This window comes from Macaca thibetana, chromosome 1 (assembly GCF_024542745.1).
Source record: "Macaca thibetana thibetana isolate TM-01 chromosome 1, ASM2454274v1, whole genome shotgun sequence".
In the NCBI taxonomy this organism is placed as follows: domain Eukaryota; kingdom Metazoa; phylum Chordata; class Mammalia; order Primates; family Cercopithecidae; genus Macaca; species Macaca thibetana.
Genome location: NC_065578.1, coordinates 85,355,100 through 85,374,469, shown reverse-complemented (window position 1 = coordinate 85,374,469; position 19,370 = coordinate 85,355,100). Strand labels below are relative to the sequence as shown.

General features: G+C 34.2%; 1 protein-coding gene across 4 annotated transcripts in view; it reads left to right on the top strand.

Moving 5' to 3' along the window:
• COL24A1 (collagen type XXIV alpha 1 chain) overlaps positions 1–19,370 on the top strand; it is a 392,042-nt gene that overhangs the window by 18,468 nt on the left and 354,204 nt on the right. For all 4 annotated transcript variants that reach the window (XR_007721823.1, XM_050772561.1, XM_050772480.1 and 1 more), the window contains exons 4-5: positions 7,116–8,485; positions 17,960–18,013. Coding sequence is in view for 3 of the 4 variants with exons in the window: in XM_050772561.1 (XP_050628518.1) it covers positions 7,116–8,485; positions 17,960–18,013 (1,424 nt within the window). In the remaining variant the exon portion in view is untranslated. The remainder of the gene's footprint in view (positions 1–7,115; positions 8,486–17,959; positions 18,014–19,370) is intronic.

The following is a 19,370-nucleotide window of genomic DNA, read 5'->3' as shown; positions in this document are numbered from 1 at the left end:
AAAATATTAAATTTCTTAGAATAGTGCTTGGTACAAGGAAATTTAGTAAATGCTGCTATAATTCTTACTTTTTAAAAATGTAAAGTACCTAATATAGTGCTGGGTTGATCATTAATATTCTTTAAATGGTAACTGATTTTCCAAGTGACATGAACTGGATTGATTTTTTTATATAGGGCCACTCACAAAACAAGCAATTTACTTCAGACAACTTAGTTATTTCTTGTTAACATTGGTACGAAATACCTAAATTCAACCCCAAATTGTAATTTGGTGATATCTAAGTCCAGGTATAAATTAAATGTTAAAGAGTCTGACCTCTGAGTGAAAGCCTTTCTTCTTCTTCTCTCCCCCACCCCCATTTTTTTTGTCTCCAGTTCTCCCCAGCTCCACTCATATGTGCCTTCGACCCTTAAGTGTTCTTTAGTCTCTCTTCTCTTATCATCTTGCTCAAACACATTTGCTAAGTGTATTCATACTCAGGTATGAAAGCTTAAAATTAGGATGACAATTTGATAATTTCACTTCAGGTACCAATTTTGGTGGCTATCTAGAGAGTATTCCTCACTGAGATTTCTGTGGGGTAAAAGTAATACTGCCATGATTAATTAGTGAGGTTTGCCAAGGAATATGTGGAGTGGTGTGGGGAATATAATAGCTGAGAGGTCGTGTGGTGGAGCAGTCAAGAGACTTTAAAGCCATATTGATTGGGCTCAAATGCATCTCAACCATTTATCAGCTGTGTGACCAAGTTATTTAATCTCTCTGTGCTTCAGAGATTTTTCATTTGTGAAATGGGTGCAGACTTTAAGTATAAACTTGAAACCAAGAGATATTATCTTCCCACTTTTGTTCTTGGATATCATACAGAAGAAAAAAATGAATGAAATAATAAACTTAAAAATGACTTTCAGCAAAACTAGGGGACTAATATAATCTGCAAACCCCCAAAACCCCCAAAACCCCCCAAAACCCCCAAAAACCCCTCTGCTCAGAAAAGCAGAGCCCATATGGAATAAGGTCAATAGTGAGACTTCAGAAAGCACCAGCAAAACCAGACTTCCTAAAGGTGAGAAGCACACCCCAAAATATACCTTTAGCACGTGTACACAAGTGCTACAGGGTCTGGGGAAGGCAGAAGCTGCCAAGGGGAAAGTATAATAAAGAAGCACAGATAATAGCTAAAAAGGATCAGTGGGGACAGATCTCAGAAAATGCAAAAATCTGCTAACTGAGATGAAGGATTCATTCTGAAGCATATACCGATATGAGGGCATATGGAGGAAGGAGAATGAAGGGTTGTACATAGAGCTGACTGCAGAAGTCCTCCTGGACTAGATTTGGTTTAGAGAAGAAGGTGGGGCTAGAAGCCATTTGAATGAAACTGGTAGTACCAGAGCAGAGCTTTTGGGTTTTGAGACTTGGAAGTCACAGCCCATCATCTTCTTCTGCCAGCATCTTGCTATAAGTTGCTGGGCTAGGAATTAATGAGTAAAAGGAGTTGGCACAGCACAAGTAGAAATATACAATAAGGAAACATGTAAGGAAAAGCAGCAAAAATGAGAATGTACACACAAAAAATGTTGCTGTTAAACCAACAAATATTCTGACCAAATATGCCCCCCTTATCACCTATACAGAGAAAGATACTAAGGCAGAAATGAAAGAACTCAGGGAAAAGTAAAAGAAGGCAAGATATTAAAACAATATGAATTGTGAGCTTGTAGAAGTCAGTAAAGAAGTCATAGAAAAATTACCTCATAAATCTAGATGAAATTGGAAGGAGCACAAAGGGAAGTTATACTTTCAAGGAAACAGTAAAGAAACATAAGAAAATCAAACAAACAAAAATAAATTTAAAGAACATAATAAAAAGGATTACAGAGAAATGATACATATAGAAGACAACAATGATTGAACATACTCATAATAGGAATTTTTAAAGAAGAAAACCAAAACCATGAAATAGAACCAATATTCAAGGATACAATTCACTAAAAGTTTGCTGAAGTAAATTTAAAAAAGACTTGAATCTATGCAATGAATGGGCATACTGAGCACCTGAAAACATTTATCAAGAATGGTCAATATGGAGCCATATTCTAATAAAATTACTGCATTTCAAAGATAAAGAACAACTCTTTCAAGAATGTTGGTAAAAATACGGAGTCACTTATAAGGAGAAAAATATTTAGCTGACTTCAGATTTAGAAGGACCACCTGAGAACCATGGAACTACAGCTGCAAGATATTCAAGGAAATAAAGTATCATGAAATAATTTTATATCCCACGAAATTTAAGGTACAAGTCTACAAAAAATCAATTCTGAAAAGGAACAACACTCGGGAAATGTTCCCATAAACCCTTCTTGAGGAAACTAATAGAGGATAAACTTCAGCCAAAGAGAAGTGATTGGAGAAGCTACTACAAGAGTCCAGCTCTATTTGTCAAAAGAAAATGTGGGAAAAGGAAAAATATAAATGCCATACAAACTAATAATGTGGGAATGGTACAATTACAGAAAAATAGTAGGAGAAGAGAGTAAACATGTGGAGAGTAGATTAATTTTGCTGATTGCCGTATCTGAAGAAGCTAGGCATTAAATATTATATGGTTGGTAAATTAGATGAAAGAAATATAAGGATATTTAACAATGAAAAGATAAACACTAAGAAAGATACTCCTATTGACTAATATTAGAGGGTACGGGAAAGGGTTAAAGGGAGGAAAATAAAACATTGTTCAAAGGAAAGAAGTAATAGATATGTCTAATGAAAGGACTAGGGGCATCATATACATTTGAAATTTTAAAGGAAAGCCTTAGAATAAAAATACAAACCCTTCTAAATCTCAAAAGACATATACAAAGCAAAGCAAAGGAAACAAACTACATAGTGAAAGACTTCAAAAAATTAAAGTGGTAAAACAAAATAATACAACAGATTAAACAAACCATCGTATTAGCAAATGTAGATAGATTTAGTTTATATATTCAAAGAAAAAATTCAGATTGGATAAAAAAACAAATACAAACCCTTTTTCTTTACCTAAAGCACAGCGTTTCAAAGTAGATGAAAACAAAAACAAAGGCAAAGGTGTATCAGACAAATGTAAACAAAAAGAAAGTCTATCGAGGGAAGCTTAGTCTTACCACCAGTTAAGGTAACGCCAAAAAAAAAAAAAAAAAAAAAAAACCAATAAACTAGACATAGAAGTTCTTTTTGTAATTCTGAAAGGTGCAGTACTCAATAAATATGTGAACTGTATAATTATCTGTGCATAAAAACCATGACATCAATATTCATAAAGCAAAGACCACAAGAGAGAAAAGACCAAATAGACACACTACTGGTAAGAGACTTTACCTCTCAGTTGGTGGCAGATTAATTGTATAAAAATAAACAAGAATATAGAGGATATAAATTACATAAACAATGATGTACAACTGGTATGTATTAAATTTTGTGCCTTGAAACACCTTTCCAAGTACTTATGAAATGTTATTGAAAATTGATCACTCATGAGGCTAATTGAGTTTTAAAAAAGAAAGTGCTGATTAGACACTATTCTCTGATCATAATGCTATTAAGTTAGATTTTAATAACAAAAATAAGAAAACAAAAAGACCTTTCCAACGGAAAATATAAAACTTTTTTTCTTAAACCATTTGGGTCAAAGAGAAAATACAAATAAAAATACTTTCCAGAAAACAACAAAAATGCAAATGCTACATATCGAAATCTAGGAGATGCAGCTAAAGCAGCACTCAGGAAAACGTATAGCTTAAATGCCTTCATTATCAAGGAAGAAAAGAACAATAAAGAACTAATTACTCATCTTCAGAAATTAGAAAAAGAGTAAAATTAAACAAAATAAAATGGGAAGAGATAATAAAGATAAATGCTAAAGTTAATGATATAGAAAACAAACAAAAAAATAGTAGATAAACAAATCTGAAGGCTGTATAGATTTGAAATGACCAATAATGACACCGACTTAAGAATAAATAGAGCAAAATATTCAAAATTGGAAAAATGAGACAGAGGGCCACAGGCATAGGAAAACAAAAATAATTGTAAGAGATTATTAATTATGTGAAGATTTCTGGGTAATACATATGAAAGCCTAGAGGAAATTTATTATTTCACAGAAAAAATGTAAATTTCTAAAATCGTCTCAAGATGCAGTTGAAAACTAGAATAAATCAATTAACATAGAAGAGATTAGGAAAGTGGATGAAGCGCTATCAGTGAAAGAGCCAACATTATCAATTTGGTTTAGAGGTGAGTTTTTGTAACTTTTTGGGGAAAAATGTAATTTCAAAGGTTACTGAAATTGTTTTAGGCTATAGAAAATAATGAAATTTCAGTATTATTGTCTGATAAAGATAAGACAATAAGTGAAAAACACTGACCAGTCAACTCATAAATATTGATGCAGTAATTCTACATAAAATTATTAGTCAATAATCCAGCGAGGTATCAAGAGAATACCGTAAAACTAATAAGATTTTATTTTAGGGATGCAATCATGGTTCAATAACAGGAAATTTATTCAGTAATAAGTGTTCAAACACATTTGATTTTTATAAAACAACTATTTGTCATGAAAGCTCCACTAAAAATAGAATTGGAGGAAACATACATATAAAGAAACATTGAAAACACATATATGCTTTTTAAAGTTTTCAAATAATACTCTTCCCGATAATATTTCTGTATAATAGGAACAGAAATTTGAAGCACTAGATGGCAGGGGTTCTTGATAAATGCAAGGGGAGATGTTTCTGGGGCAGCGTGCAGCCCTTGATATAACACATGTATGATTCTTTTTTATATATGTAGTTTATCTGGTATCTCAGAATTATAGCTTTCTGATACTTTATGATCATATATACTTTAAATTTAAGCATTGTGATTTCCACAGAAGCAGTGTTCCTTCCATAGTTTACTTCTCAGATTGAGCTAGGCATACCCTTAGAGTTAGGTAACCCTGGGTGACGATATCCAATGCCACAGACTAACATAGCTAGTTTCAGCACTGTAAATTTTCACTGAAGATTGGGGATGAGTACAATTAGCTGATTTAGCTCCTAAGTAAGGTATATTGTATATTGAAACAACCAGACATATTATGGATTAAAGTTTAAATTTTGCATGAATTATGATGATAAAACATAAGAAGTCAAAGGGTTTTTTTTGTGATTATATGGGGACTCTTTGAAATATTTCCCTAAATTCCTGGAGGTGCATATAATTCTACACTGGTGTTAGGAATATTTTGGTGGAAAAGTTTGAGACACTCTGTCTTACAATATCATAGATATAAATGTTTTTATCCTTTAAAACTGTCATGAAATTACAACTATTTTATTGATAAAATGATGGTTGTTCTAACCTTAAAACACTTGAGTGTTTTGCGAAGATCTCTGTTAGAAAACATTTAAATTGCATCGCTAGATTACACAGGAATGGCATTCAGTAATTTCATTGTTGTACACAGTTGTGAGATATGGGAACTGAGATTCTCCCTTATCTTTTGTTATTTGTAATAAGCATGCATTATCAAATATCTACTAATTTCCTACAAAAGGAAAAAGTAAGGTGATGCCAAATGTTCCTGGCTAATCTTCAAAAACTTTTATTTTTTTCACTTATCACAATTCTCTAACATTTCTGATTGGAGATGATTATATTTATGCAAAGATAAAGATGGGAAATTTATAACCCAAAGAATAATAAAGATCATACAGCTGACTCTGCCATTCTGTATTTTAAAGACAGAATTCGTCATTCTTTATAAGTGATATTTAAATTTATATCACTCCAGAGGTGAATATGAGACCTGGTCAGATTGCTGTGGGGCAAATTCATTCATTCAGAAATTACAGGACTATTTGCAAGGCAGGTGCTGAAGAGATCTAATAATGAATCAGACAGATCCAGTTTTCCAGAAGCTTTTAATTGGGTAAAGGAGACAAACAATATACTATTGGTAATATTACAATGAATAATAAATCAGATGAATCCATAATTATATCAAATCCATATTATGTAAAATGCATATTCGATAATAGATATTGAAAGAGTCTAAAAGTTGGATAAAAGTTACTCTGGAGGACTGGAAAAAAGTGGAAGAAAGAGAAGCTTGGAAGGAACAGAAAAAGCAGAGTGATTGCCAATAAAATGAATTTAAATTCTTTTATCCAGGAATTATCAAAGGACTTTGGTAACCAGAGTACTTTAAGTGTAGCACACACTTAAGATAGTAGGCATTGGGAAAGCTTCCATGCAACTTGTAAATTCCCAGAAGGTTAGAAGGAAAAACGGCCTGAAAAATTATACTTTAAGGGATCTTGTGAATCTGATTTATAAAATGCTTTCCAAATCACAATTATCTTTGGAAGTATGACTCCACTTTCACTTTAACATAGATGTCATTAAATTTTAAGTTCTAAATTAAAGAACCAAATGGCATCTGGGAATCTTTGAACATGTATATTCATTGAAGTAACAAATAAGAATCCTACTCAAATGGAAAACAAGAGAGCTAAACTAATTAAATTTTGGAGGCCAGGTGTGGTGGTTCACACCTGTAATCCCAGTGCTGTGGGAGGATTGCTTTAGCCTAGGAGTTCAAGACTATCCTGGGCAATAGAGCAAAACTCTGTCCTATGAAATATACAAAAATTAGCCAGGTATGATGGCATGCCCTTGTAGTACCAGCTACTTGGGAGGCTAAGGTGGGAGGATCCCTTGAGCCCCAGAGTTCAAGGCTGCAGTGAGCTATAATCATGCTGCTGCACTCCAGCCTGAGTAACAGATGGAAACCCTGTCTCCAAAATAATAAATAAACTAATAATAAATAAGTTTTGGGTTTAGAGATTGGTGTGTGTGTAGGGGGAGGAGCATGTACTTTATTCAAATTATTGAGTATAATGGCTTATTCTCCTCCTCCCTCTTTCTCATTACCCGTAATTAGTTAATTGACAGAACATGGTTATTTTAGAAATTATTGTTGCTGCAACAAAGATTTCCTCATATTCAAACATTTATATGAACACATGAATGCATAAAAGTAAGATTCTTTCTCTCTTTCTTTTTTAAATTTCCAGGCATAGATATTCTTCATCAACTAGGCCTTGGAGGCAAAGATGTAAGACACTCATCATCAGCGACTGCTGTACCAGCATCATCTACACCATTACCTCAGGGGGTCCATTTAATAGAATCAGGCGTCATTTTAAAAAATGATGCTTATATTGAGACACCTTTCATGAAAATTTTACCAGTCAACTTAGGGCGGCCGTTTACAATATTAACTGGGTTACAGTCACATCGGGTGAACAATGCATTTCTCTTCAGCATTAGAAATAAAAATAGACTGCAATTAGGAGTGCAATTACTACCTAAAAAATTAGTAGTACACATTAGAGGAAAGCAGGCTGTAGTTTTCAACTACAGTGTTCATGATGAGCAATGGCATTTATTTGCCATAACTATTAGAAACCAAAGTGTCTCAATGTTTGTTGAGTGTGGAAAGAAATATTTTAACACAGAGACTATTTCAGAAGTTCAGACCTTTGATTCTAATAGTGTGTTTACTTTAGGAAGTATGAATAATAATTCTGTCCATTTTGAAGGAATAGTATGTCAGTTAGATATTATTCCTTCTGCAGAAGCATCTGCAGACTACTGCAGATATGTGAAACAGCAGTGTCGCCAAACAGACAAATACCAACCTGAAACAAGCCTTCCTCATACAACTCTCATACCAACTAAGATACTGGAACACTCTCCCCCGCCCAAACGCTTTGCTGAAAAAGTACTGTCAGAGGATACATTTACTGAAGGCAGAAGTATTCCAAATATCATAAATAATGATTCTGAAACAGTGTATAAAAGACGAGAACACCAGATATCAAGATCTCAGTTATCTTCTCTTCAGTCAGGAAATGTCTCTGCTGTGGATCTCACAAACCATGGGATTCAGGCCAAAGAAATGATCACTGAGGAAGATACCCAGACAAATTTAAGCCTGTCAGTGACCCCTCATCGCATCAGTGAGGCAGGAATGAATACCAAAGAGAAATTTAGTTCTCTCCTAAACGTATCTGACAATATCACACAACATGATGATAGACTAACTGGTCTGTCACTGTTTAAGAAGATGCCATCTATTCTTCCACAAATAACACAAGATGCAATTACTAATCTCAAGAAGGCTATCACAGCAAATCTACATACTAATGAACTCATGGAAATGCAACCGATTTTAAACACAAGCTTGTACAGAGTGTCAAATGAACCGTCTGTGGATAATCACCTTGATCTAAGGAAAGAAGGTGAATTTTATCCTGATGCTACTTATCCCATCGAAAATAGCTATGAAACTGAGCTTTATGATTATTATTATTATGAGGATCTAAATACAATGCTCGAAATGGAGTATCTGAGAGGGCCAAAAGGAGACACTGGACCTCCCGTAAGTTTTTTTTTGTTTTGTTTTGTATCTCTTAATACGCTAACTTACATTTTAAACTTTCTTTAAAATACATTTTAAAGAGAGTTCTCTGGACCAAACAATACATAACAGATAAAATCTGTCACAGAAATGCATTCTGGCACAGTAAGTGAATTTATGGTTGCTGTAACACATCTGCCAGAATGTAACCCTGGCTCAAATATTGTGCTTTTGTTCTTCAACTGGTAGGCTAAAAGGTTACTTCATTCTGGTTAAGTAGTGGGCAAACTTTGTTTTTCTTGTTCAGTTGAAATTCAATCAGTAATTCAACTGCTAAGTATAGATAATATATTTATATTTTGAAAACCGTAGGAGAATGCATAGTCATGTTAAGAGAAGGATATAAAAATATGGTAGATTAAAGAAAAATACATTAAATACGCCTATTAAATATTATTACAGCAAAATAGCATCAAATAGATTAAAATAGGGTGTAAAACTTACTTTAGATAGAGATTATTGTGTAATGAATCATTGACTGTCCTTAGTGATATGGTCAATTTATATTTATGGGTTAATTAAAGCTCCCCTTGCCTAACACAAAGAGAACCAGTTATCAGTCAATTCAATGGGGGGCAGGGGTAAAAAAAAATAACAACCAAGGCACTTGTTTAATATCATATAAACAAAACTGTGAGATAATAGACTGAATTTTTCAGCCCTGAATTTCTTTTGTTGTATAGGTGGGAATTAGAGATCAACATTTAAAAATTTCTAAAATCATTTAAAAAACCACTCAAAGCCATTTAAAATCACAGTGTTGGAAATACTGTTTTTACACTTCATATTTGTATAATTTACCTTTATGTCTTTAGAAGTTGTTTTTATCAAAATTTCAAGTAGACTAAAATATATCTTAAAGTATTTATTTAATGAAAATAAAATTTGAGTCTTTGGCTTAGCTCTAGAAATCATAGAATGGGAGAAGGTGAAGTCACTCTTTTAGCTTGTGTTTCCTTCATGGTTATTCCTAAAAGTGATTTGATAGGTATTGAGCCACTCTTGCTAGAGTAAATGTTTGAGGTTTAAAAATAAAATATGAAGAATATACTATTATAGAGAAATAAACTCTTCAACTATGGCAATTATCAACATATTGGTCATAAAATTGAATCACTGGACATGTCATATTAAGCAAATAGTTATGGAAGCAATTTACTTTCTTCAGAAAGAGTCAGTCTGATCAGATGAGCGTCAATCTCTTCTGTAAATTCAAAAATAGTCATTCAATATTGGCAGGTGAAACAGTAATATTCAGCAGATATTTACTTAGTCTCTGCTATATGCAAGGCAGGAACACAAAGTATGTGTAACCCAGTAATTGCTCAGAAAAAGCTTGTATTTCCTAATGAAGATATTTATAACTATTAAATATATCTTGTGATAAAGTAAGATAAATGTTGCAGAGAGATGCAAAGTAAGTGTATGGGCTAGAGATGTTCAAAGGTTAAAAAAAGTAGTATTTTTTTGATGGAGTCTCTATGAAAAGTCGCTTAAAGCTGAGCTGTTTAGAATAAGATCTTGTGGGCAAAGTTAGTTATGACCTAAGCTCTAAGAATGGGTAAGATTTTGATAGGTGAGAGGAGTAGGTGAGTTTTTTTATAACAGCATAATAGCTATCATTTATGGAGTACCTTGTGGAAGATGCTCTACCAGTCTCTTTACATATATTATCTTAAAAGAACTTTGTAAAGTTAGTAGTGTTATCCTCATTTTTCAGGTGAAGAAACTGAAGCCCAAAGAGTTAATTTACTTGCCCACAATGACATTGTTGGTAAATGATAGAGCCAGGATTTGAATCCATGTTTTCTTCCTCTAAAGCAGACAAATAAAGATCCAAGCTTGATGGTGTCAGGTTGTGGACATTCTTAACTGTCAAGTGATCATTCTAACTTTATCTTGTTCTCAAAGGGGAATTTTGTAGATTTCTAAGCAGAGATATTAATCGGAAAGTCGGTCTCGTAACAGTGCCCAGGATAGGAAGTTTCTGTTACCATCTTGGTGTTAAAGGACTAGAACATTATCTAGGTTGGCAGCAGTGAAAATGCAAAGGAAAAGTCGGATTCAAGATTTTGGAGAAAGATTTGGTAGAACTAGGAAATTAATGGGACCTAGGGAACAAGCAAAAAGGAAAAGAATAAAAGATGACTTCAAATTTTAAGCCTGTAGGTTGAGAGCATGGTGATATCATTATTAAAAACTGTAATTAAGAGGGAAAGTCCATTTTAGGAGAGAAAAATGAAACATTTAAAGAACTGTTGGTAATTCGGCTGTTAGAAGAGTTGAAGAAGCTGAAGTAAAGAAGAGATGTCGAGGCTGGGGATATAGATTTGGGAGTATTCCTATTGATATTATAGTTGAACTCTAGAGTTGGATAGATTTTCAAAGAGAGGAATGTGGCATAGGGTCACCAGTCAAATCAGGGGGATGTTTGCTTTTTGGTTATAAAAAGAAAAAGCAGAAATGTGATGAGAAGTCAGAGAGACAGGAGAAAAGAATAGTAATATCAAAATATAAAAGAAGCAATATCAAAAAGCCAAAGAAGAGACTTTTGAGAAGGATTTCATCAGCAGAGCCAAAAGAGAGAAGTCAAAGAGAATGAGGACTGAGAAAAAGGGGTAATCTGTTGTATATTTTGGTGAAAAAGTCATTGTTGAACTTTGAGAATCCTAACTTCAGCACAGCGTAGAAGACTACAGGTAGATTTTAGAGAGCTAATGAAAGACTGAATGGTGATAAAATAATGAACTTGTAGGAGTTGTTTTACTGCTTCTTGAAGTAGATGTGACTCAAAAGCCTGAAGCCAGCCTGGTTTTTCCTACTTTTAGGTGACAATTTTTTCCTGCCTATATACCGTGCAGTTCTGTATCTTTGAAGTTCTTTAAACCTATTAGGTTCTGAATCAGGTATTTGGGGGAATACTCTTTCGATCTGAAGATTATTTTTCGTGATAGAAAGACCTCCCCTTTTAATAACCAAATATTGCTTGGTCCCATTTTTCTAAATTCTTCAGGCATACAAGCTTGCATATGTCAAATGTCATTTGTGATGATGAATGGTATTTATTATCTTCTCTACAACTGTGTCATCATGATTGCTCTTTTCCATTTCCTTTTGTGTGAACTCATTTATTCTATATGTTCCTATCCCTTCACTGATTTTTAAATTCTATTTAATCAGTTTTTATTGCTCTGACATGGCTTTCATCAAAGAGTTTCTTTTTTTCTCTTTCATTTTTTTTTAATCTTTCACATTTTTAAAAATCTTTCACAACTCTTCTTTGAGCTTTATTTTTGAAGATTAATGTCATGTTGACATTCTTCGAATATGTAGTGAACTATGTAACTGAACTCTTTATCTGTTATATGAAGTAATTCCTCTTCTGGTAAATAATTTTCTTTTTTTTCACATTAACAATTATTCTCTTTATTATGTGCTAATAAAAAGGTTGCTGTTAGTGAATTAATGTTTAAACAATATTCATGTTAAAAGAATGGTACTAAGTAGAATTTTTTTTTATTGTACTTTAAGTTCTACGGTACATGTGCACAATGTGCAGGTTTGTTACATATGTATACATGTGCCATGTTGGTTTGCTGCACCCATTAACTCGTCATTTACATTATGTATTTCTCCTAATGCTATCCCTCCCCTCTACCCCCACCACACAACAGTCCCTGGTGTGTGATGTTCCACCCTATGTTCTCATTCTTCAATTCCCACCTATGAGTGAGAACATGCGGTGTTTGGTTTTCTGTCCTTGTGATAGTTTGCTCAGAATGATGGTTTCCAGCTTCATCCATGTCCCTACAAAGGACATGAACTCATCCTTTTTTATGGCTGTATAGTATTCCATGGTGTGTATGTGCCACATTTTCTTAATCCAGTCTATCATAGATGGACATTTGGGTTGGTTCCAAGTCTTTGCTATTGTGAATAGTGCCACAATAAACATGCGTGTGCATGTGTCTTTATAGTAGCATGATTTATAATCCTTTGGGTATATACCCAGTAATGGGATGACCGGGTCAAATGGGATTTCTAGTTCTAGATCCTTGAGGAATCGCCACACTGTCTTCCACAATGGTTGAACTAGTTTACAGTCCCACCAACAGTGTAAGGGCATTCCTATTTCTCCACATCTTCTCCAGCATCTGTTGTTTCCTGACTTTTTAGTGATCACCATTCTAACTGGTGTGAGACGATATCTCATTGTGGTTTTGATTTGCATTTCTCTGATGACCAGTGATGATGAGTATTTTTTCATGTGTCTGTTTTTTCAAATGTCATTTTTTCAAATGTCTTCTTTTCAGAAGTGTCTGTTCATCTCCTTTGCCTACTTTTTGATGGGGTTGGTTGATTTTTCTTGTAAATTTGTTTAAGTTCTTTGTAGAATCTGGATATTAGCCCTTTGTCAGATGGGTAGATTGCAAAAATTTTCTTCCATTCTGTAGGTTGCCTGTTCACTCTGATGGTAGTTTCTTTTGCTGTGCAGAGGCTCTTTAGTTTAATTAGATCCCATTTGTCTATTTTGGCTTTTCTTGCTGTTGCTTTTGGTGTTTAAGTCATGAAGACATAGGCCCATGCCTATGTCCTGAATGGTATTGCCTAGGTTTTCTTCTAGGGTTTTTATGGTTTTAGGTCTAACATTAAAGTCTTTAATCCATCTTGAATTAATTTTTGTATAAGATGTAAGGAAGGGATCCAGTTTCAGCTTTCTACATATGGCAAGCCAGTTTTCCCTGCACCATTTATTAAATAGGGAATCCTTTCCCGATTTCTTGTTCTTGTCAAGTTTGTCAAAGATCAGATGGTTGTAGATGTGTGGTGTTATTTCTGAGGCCTCTGTTCTGTTCCATTGGTCTATATATCTGTTTTGGTACCAGTACCATGCTGTTTTGGTTACTGTAGCCTTGCAGTTTGAAGTCAGATAGCGTGAGGCCTCCAGCTTTGTTCTTTAAATTTATTTTCCTGTCCTCTCACTTTTCCCTTCCTCCCAGCATCTATTTATAAATCCTCTACTGATTGCTCTCTGGTTATTATTCATTTTTAAAATAAAGGCAACTCTATCTGGGTGACTTGTTTCAGAATGGTATAGGGAGAGGCATAAGAAAGTAAGGTGGAATGGTACACAGACTCAAATTTAGATTGCTGCCTGAAACACTATCTTACCATATTTGTTGTATCTTCTACCCAGAGGCGTGTGTCCTCTCATGTTCACACACAATTTGTTGTGAAGCCTTTTGTATCACAGGTTCTCTCAGAAGTGATAGGGTGATTTGTGTTCTTCTTGTCTTTTGTCCCCGCTCACCAGAGAGGGTTCTGGTTGTGGATCATAAAAATGGTATTTTCTTCTTCAGCTCCACCTTTTCTACTCTTGGCTCTTTGAAGTTGGGTTTTTACTGGGTCATGAATCATGTTTCCTGTGGCCCATTCCCTTAAACCTTATCCTAATCAAAAAATTGTTGAAGTGGATTTTGAAGACGAATATGTATCCAAGGTTTGAGGTCTGAGGAGGTTTTTGGTTTTGGTTATCTCTCAACACCTTCGCTCCAAAGTTCCTCAGTATTGGGCAGATAATCTTCACATTTTGTGGTTTGTGGTTATGATCCTTTCCTTGTTTCAGAGGAGATGATGTTTTCTTCTTTTGGTGCTTCTTGTTGTTTATAGCTGATTTTGAGGGAGGGAGAGTAATCTGAAAAATCTTCTCACTCTGGTATCTTTTACCAAAATTCTCTAGTGATCTTTTACAAACATGAATCAGATAACATTATTTATCAGCTTAAATCCTTCAGTGGAAGAAGGTTATAGCACTTAAACTCAAACTCTGTATCCTGACCTGTGCAGGTATGTGATTTGGCCCCTGCTTTCCTCTACAACTGCCTCTTGCCCCACTTTTCCCCTTACTCTATTAGTTTTTCTTTTAATTCCTCAAAATGATTGTGTCTTTTATTTGTTTTGTTTTGTTTTGTTTTACTCATGCCCTCATTCATTTATTCCTATCTTCTGGAATTTTATTTTCTTCTCTTTTCTAGTTCCTATTAATCTTTTAGGTCTAACTAAATACTTCTTCAGAAAAGCCTTCTCTGACATCACAATAAAAATTAGGTCCACTATGTTAACCTCTTTCTTGATTGCCTTTTCTTTTCCTCCATATCACTAAGTAAAATTTGTAATTGCGTGTTTATATGTTAATGTATGTGTTTTTTTCTAGACTGAAAACTCCAGGAGGGCTTGATGCTTTATAATATTTATTGAGTGAGTGAATGAATAAATTCAAAAAGGAATGTAAGATGCAGGATTTCCAGTGTTAACTGACCAGGGGTTATTATATTTTAGAAGTATTGATCTATCAAATAGATTTACCTTAATGTATATATTACCCTCATAATAATGATATCTAACATTTACTCAGTGATTGCTGTGCCTTATGCATACCTTAAAAAATTAATTAGGCCAGGCACAGTGGCTCACACCTGTAATCCCAACACTTTGGGAGGCCGAGGTGGGGGGATCACAAGGTCAGGAGTTTGAGACCAGCCTGACCAACATGGTGAAACCCCGTCTCTACTAAAAATACAAAAAAATTAGCTGGGCGTGGTGGCACGCACCTGTGATCCCAGCTACTCAGGAGGCTGAGGCAGGAGAATTGCTTGAACCCAACAAGGGGAGATTGCAGTAAGCCGAGATCATGCCAGTGTACTCTAGCCTGGGTGACAGAGCGAGACTCCGTCTCAAAAAAAAAAAAAAAAAAGTCAATTAGGCTACCGTTTACTGGTTAACTACTATCACTGCCAGGCACAGCGACAGGTATTTTATATAAAACAGCTTTAATACTCACAATAACCCTGAAAGGTAAATTTCTATCATCAATATTTTAAAGATGAGGAAACTAAGGCTTAGAAAGGGTAACTGACTAATCCAAGGTTATTCAGGAAGTAAATGATTGAGGCATGATTTGAATCTACATTGTATGATTGCAAAACCATTGCTCTTTAAATCGAATTGTACTTTCTCTTAATAACAAATAATCTGAACGTTAAAGTGCCTTTCTTAGTACTTAACTTTATTTATAGAAAGTTTTATTCTCCTCAAAAATGTCATGCTATAAAAATTATCTTTCTTTTCTGGTATCTAGAAAATGCCTATTAATAATATGTTATCAAAGATTTTGAAACCGCAAAATTATGAAGACGTGAGAATTGATTTTAATTTAGTGCTTATTAAACAATTCAAATATTTAAATCATGACATAAAATATACCTTCTTTTCCCCCCAGTGTCTAATGTTAATTGCATCTTAGTTAGTTCAGGCTTCTATAACAAAATTCCATAAACTAGGAGGCTTATACACTATAGAAATTTATTTCTCACAGTTCTGGAAGCTGGGAAGTTGAAGATCAAGGTGCTGGCAGATTTGGTAGTTGGTCAGGGCCTGATTTCTGGTTTATAGACAGCACCTTCGTGCTGTGTCCTTACATGGTGGAAGAGGAAAATGAACTAACTCCTTTATGCCTCTTTTATAGGACACTAATCCCTGACCCATCACCTCCCAAAGTCCCCATCTCCTACTACCATCACTTTGTTTAGGATTTCAACACATGAGTTTTGGGGAGACAGAAATGCAAGCCATAGCAAACTGCCTTTCTGATGTGAATGGAATAGTGTTTTCTTTTGTCACAAATAGTGAGACAGGGCACTAAACCAAACTAGACATTTTTAAAGAAAACTTTCCATTTTATTTTTCATTTTAGTTGCAATTTCTCCTACTGGCTCTTATATTTTGGGAAATTAAATTCAAATCAATAGCTGCTAACTTTTGATTATAACAACAGGACCAGAATTAACTTGAAAAGAAAGTCAATTTTTCTTGATAATGAGTGAAAATCAAGATTTGATGGAAGCTAGTGGTATGATAATGGCTGCTAAAAATATTTGAACAGCTGAGGAAGGAGAATGCCCTCAGTTAGGGGCTGAATAGAAATAGCATTTCTCTCTCAGTATTAGGAAATACATGAAAAGTTTTATAAATTTAGGGGGTAAGAGAAGAAAAAATACAACTAAAGGAAAAACATGGACAGTCTGAAATATATAATGAATATCAGAAAACTGCAAATGACTCTAATAAAAGACAAAGTTTCAAGGAGTAGTTAATATCAAAAAAGTGAGATGAGAAATATGTAAAATAACTGTTATTTTTTTCAACATAATTTACTCATTTCCCTCTGTGTTTTTGAATTGGAATGATCCTTTCCCATCATTCCATTTTCCCTCTCCTCCTTTGAAACTCAGTGTACATTTTAGGTGTACCTGGCCATGCTGCAGTTTAAACTGTATGAAATTATGAAATTGTAGGTTAAAAAACTGTCATGTATTGGCAAGTACATATGATTTAACCTGGATTCATCTCTTTATTTTATGTGCAATCAGCATAGATATATAAACATTTTACAATGAAGAAAAATAAAGCACATTAGGTCACAGTCCTTGTTACTAGTGAGGCTAGTATTTTAACCCTGATATGTCGAATTTGGCAGTGTGTACTATTTTTACCGCAATAATGAATGAATATTTGTTGAATGGAGTATGTGTATGCTCTATAGACACCAAGAACAATGCCATATCTCAGAGTGCTCAGTAACAATTGAATGAATGAACAGATGAATGAATGAATATGTATTCAACCATATCACAAATGAGCATTTATTCTTCCACAGTTGATTGTTAAAGTAAGTAAAGAAGACAACATAAAACATTATATGGAGAAGTAAATAAGTAGTGTCCTATTTTTTATTTGATATATTTAAAAATTAACATTTAAATAACTCAGAACACTTTAACAATTGATCAGTTTTTGCTTTCTTAGTTTGTTTTATAAATCATTTAACTCTATTAGTGACTTCCTGGTGTGCTGCAATTGGTATAAGTCAGATTTATTAATGGATATACAAGAAGAATTTCATTATAACAGTTTAACACGTTACACAGATCCTTGGTATAATTCTTTTAAAAGAACATAAAATGGCCAGTGCTTTCATTTTTCAAAGCAAATCTTCAATTGTGTTTGAAAAAACCTTGTAGTTGCTGGTCTCCAAACCCTAAATTGAATTCCTCCTTCCGCAGTGAAAGTAAATTTAGGTAAAAAATTACCCACAAAACTACTAGTTGTGGTCCCTTTAAAAACCAGATACCGTGGCTGTAACCATAAGTCATAGACTTCCTGCTGCCATTTCTGACCCGATTAAAGAGGACACTTGAGTTTCAACTCACCCCTGCCGATTAGGGTAAGGGGGTTTATGTTACTTAAAAATCATCATCAGCTGGGAACTGGGAACTGAGAAAGAGTTGTCTTTGGGTGGAAATCTTATTAAGACCTGTAAGAAAAAAAAAAATGCATCTACTATCATGCCTAATGTCTTGGCATTTGTTTTCCAAGGGTCCACCTGGTCCAGCAGGTATCCCAGGTCCGTCAGGGAAGAGAGGTCCACGGGTAAGTAGATGGGCTACATTTCCTGCTGGCAGTGAGAATTTTTAACTTTCTAATATGTTTTTTCTAGTATTGTACAGTATGTACTTCCTTTGGAAACCTGCCTGGATCTTCAAACTTAGTCCTACCTTAGCCAATTCAAGAGAAGTTTAAGAACACATGTAGCCTAGTTTATTTTGAGTGTAAACACACAGCCAAAGCATTCTCTGTGAACGTGTCCAACAAAGATGATCAAATTTGTAAATTAGTGGTTGTTCTGGTACTACTTGTAACATTATTCTTACTTATAAAGTGACCGCAGTAGTCTAAGGTGAGGTTCATTTGTTTGGGGAAATGAAGAGGAGTGGGCTGCCTTAAAACAGTACATTCCTGGATTACATAGTGGAAAATTCTGAAGCTATTGACTAGAAAATAACTGCCCTGAGGGAAAAAGCTGCATTAAAGATCAGCAGTAGTTTTTCACATTACACAGGCCCAACAAAAGACTTATTGCTGTGTTAAAATTAGTTTCTTTCAAACCTACAAAAAGTGTGGATATTTTACTACAAAACGCCTTTGTTCAATAAGTTAGAAAAAGAATTGTATGACAAATGCAAATACCTTTTATATAATCCACTTTGTTTTTATTCTGATTTTTATTTAACATACGAAGACTATAAACAAAAAATTACTCTAAAATATTACCTTAAGTTGTCCATAGTCACATCAAACTCTTGTCCATTTGAGGCCTAAGATAAATTCTCACTGGGCTCTAGCTGTTTTGCATTAAAACAAATTCTCTGTAGTTGATGACCTATCACATTTCTCATGTAGCCCTTCCTAAATCTTGCTCATTCTCCTCTAGCCCATGAACCATTCCCATCCTCCTACCTCTCTGTGAGAATTTGGATCCTACTTCTCTGAGAAACTGGGCCCATTTTCATACTAATTCTATTCCCTATCCACTGCTAAGGTTGTTCTCTCAACAGCATGAACTTCAGGTTCAGAATCTCCATCTGTTCTCATAATACAGCAGTTTCCTTCCATAATTTACTTATCTTCCATTTATTTGTCCAATTCTCATTCCCTTAAGGAAGAAAGAGTGTTTTTCTCAAGGCAAATTATTTTACTTGCGTTCCTAATTTCACCTTATCTAACTTAAAATTTGCAGCTTCACATGTTTTCTCTCTGTAAATTTTATATTTGGCAACAACCAACTAGTTAACCCTCTTTTATAAATCCCAAACTTTCATTGATATTAATTTTTCCTAAAGCTATTGTTTTGGCTCACTGTTTACTGAGCTTTGTGAAATAATAATTTATATCCATTGTCCTTACTTTTAAATCAGCAACTTATTCATTAATCCCCGTAAATGTTTTA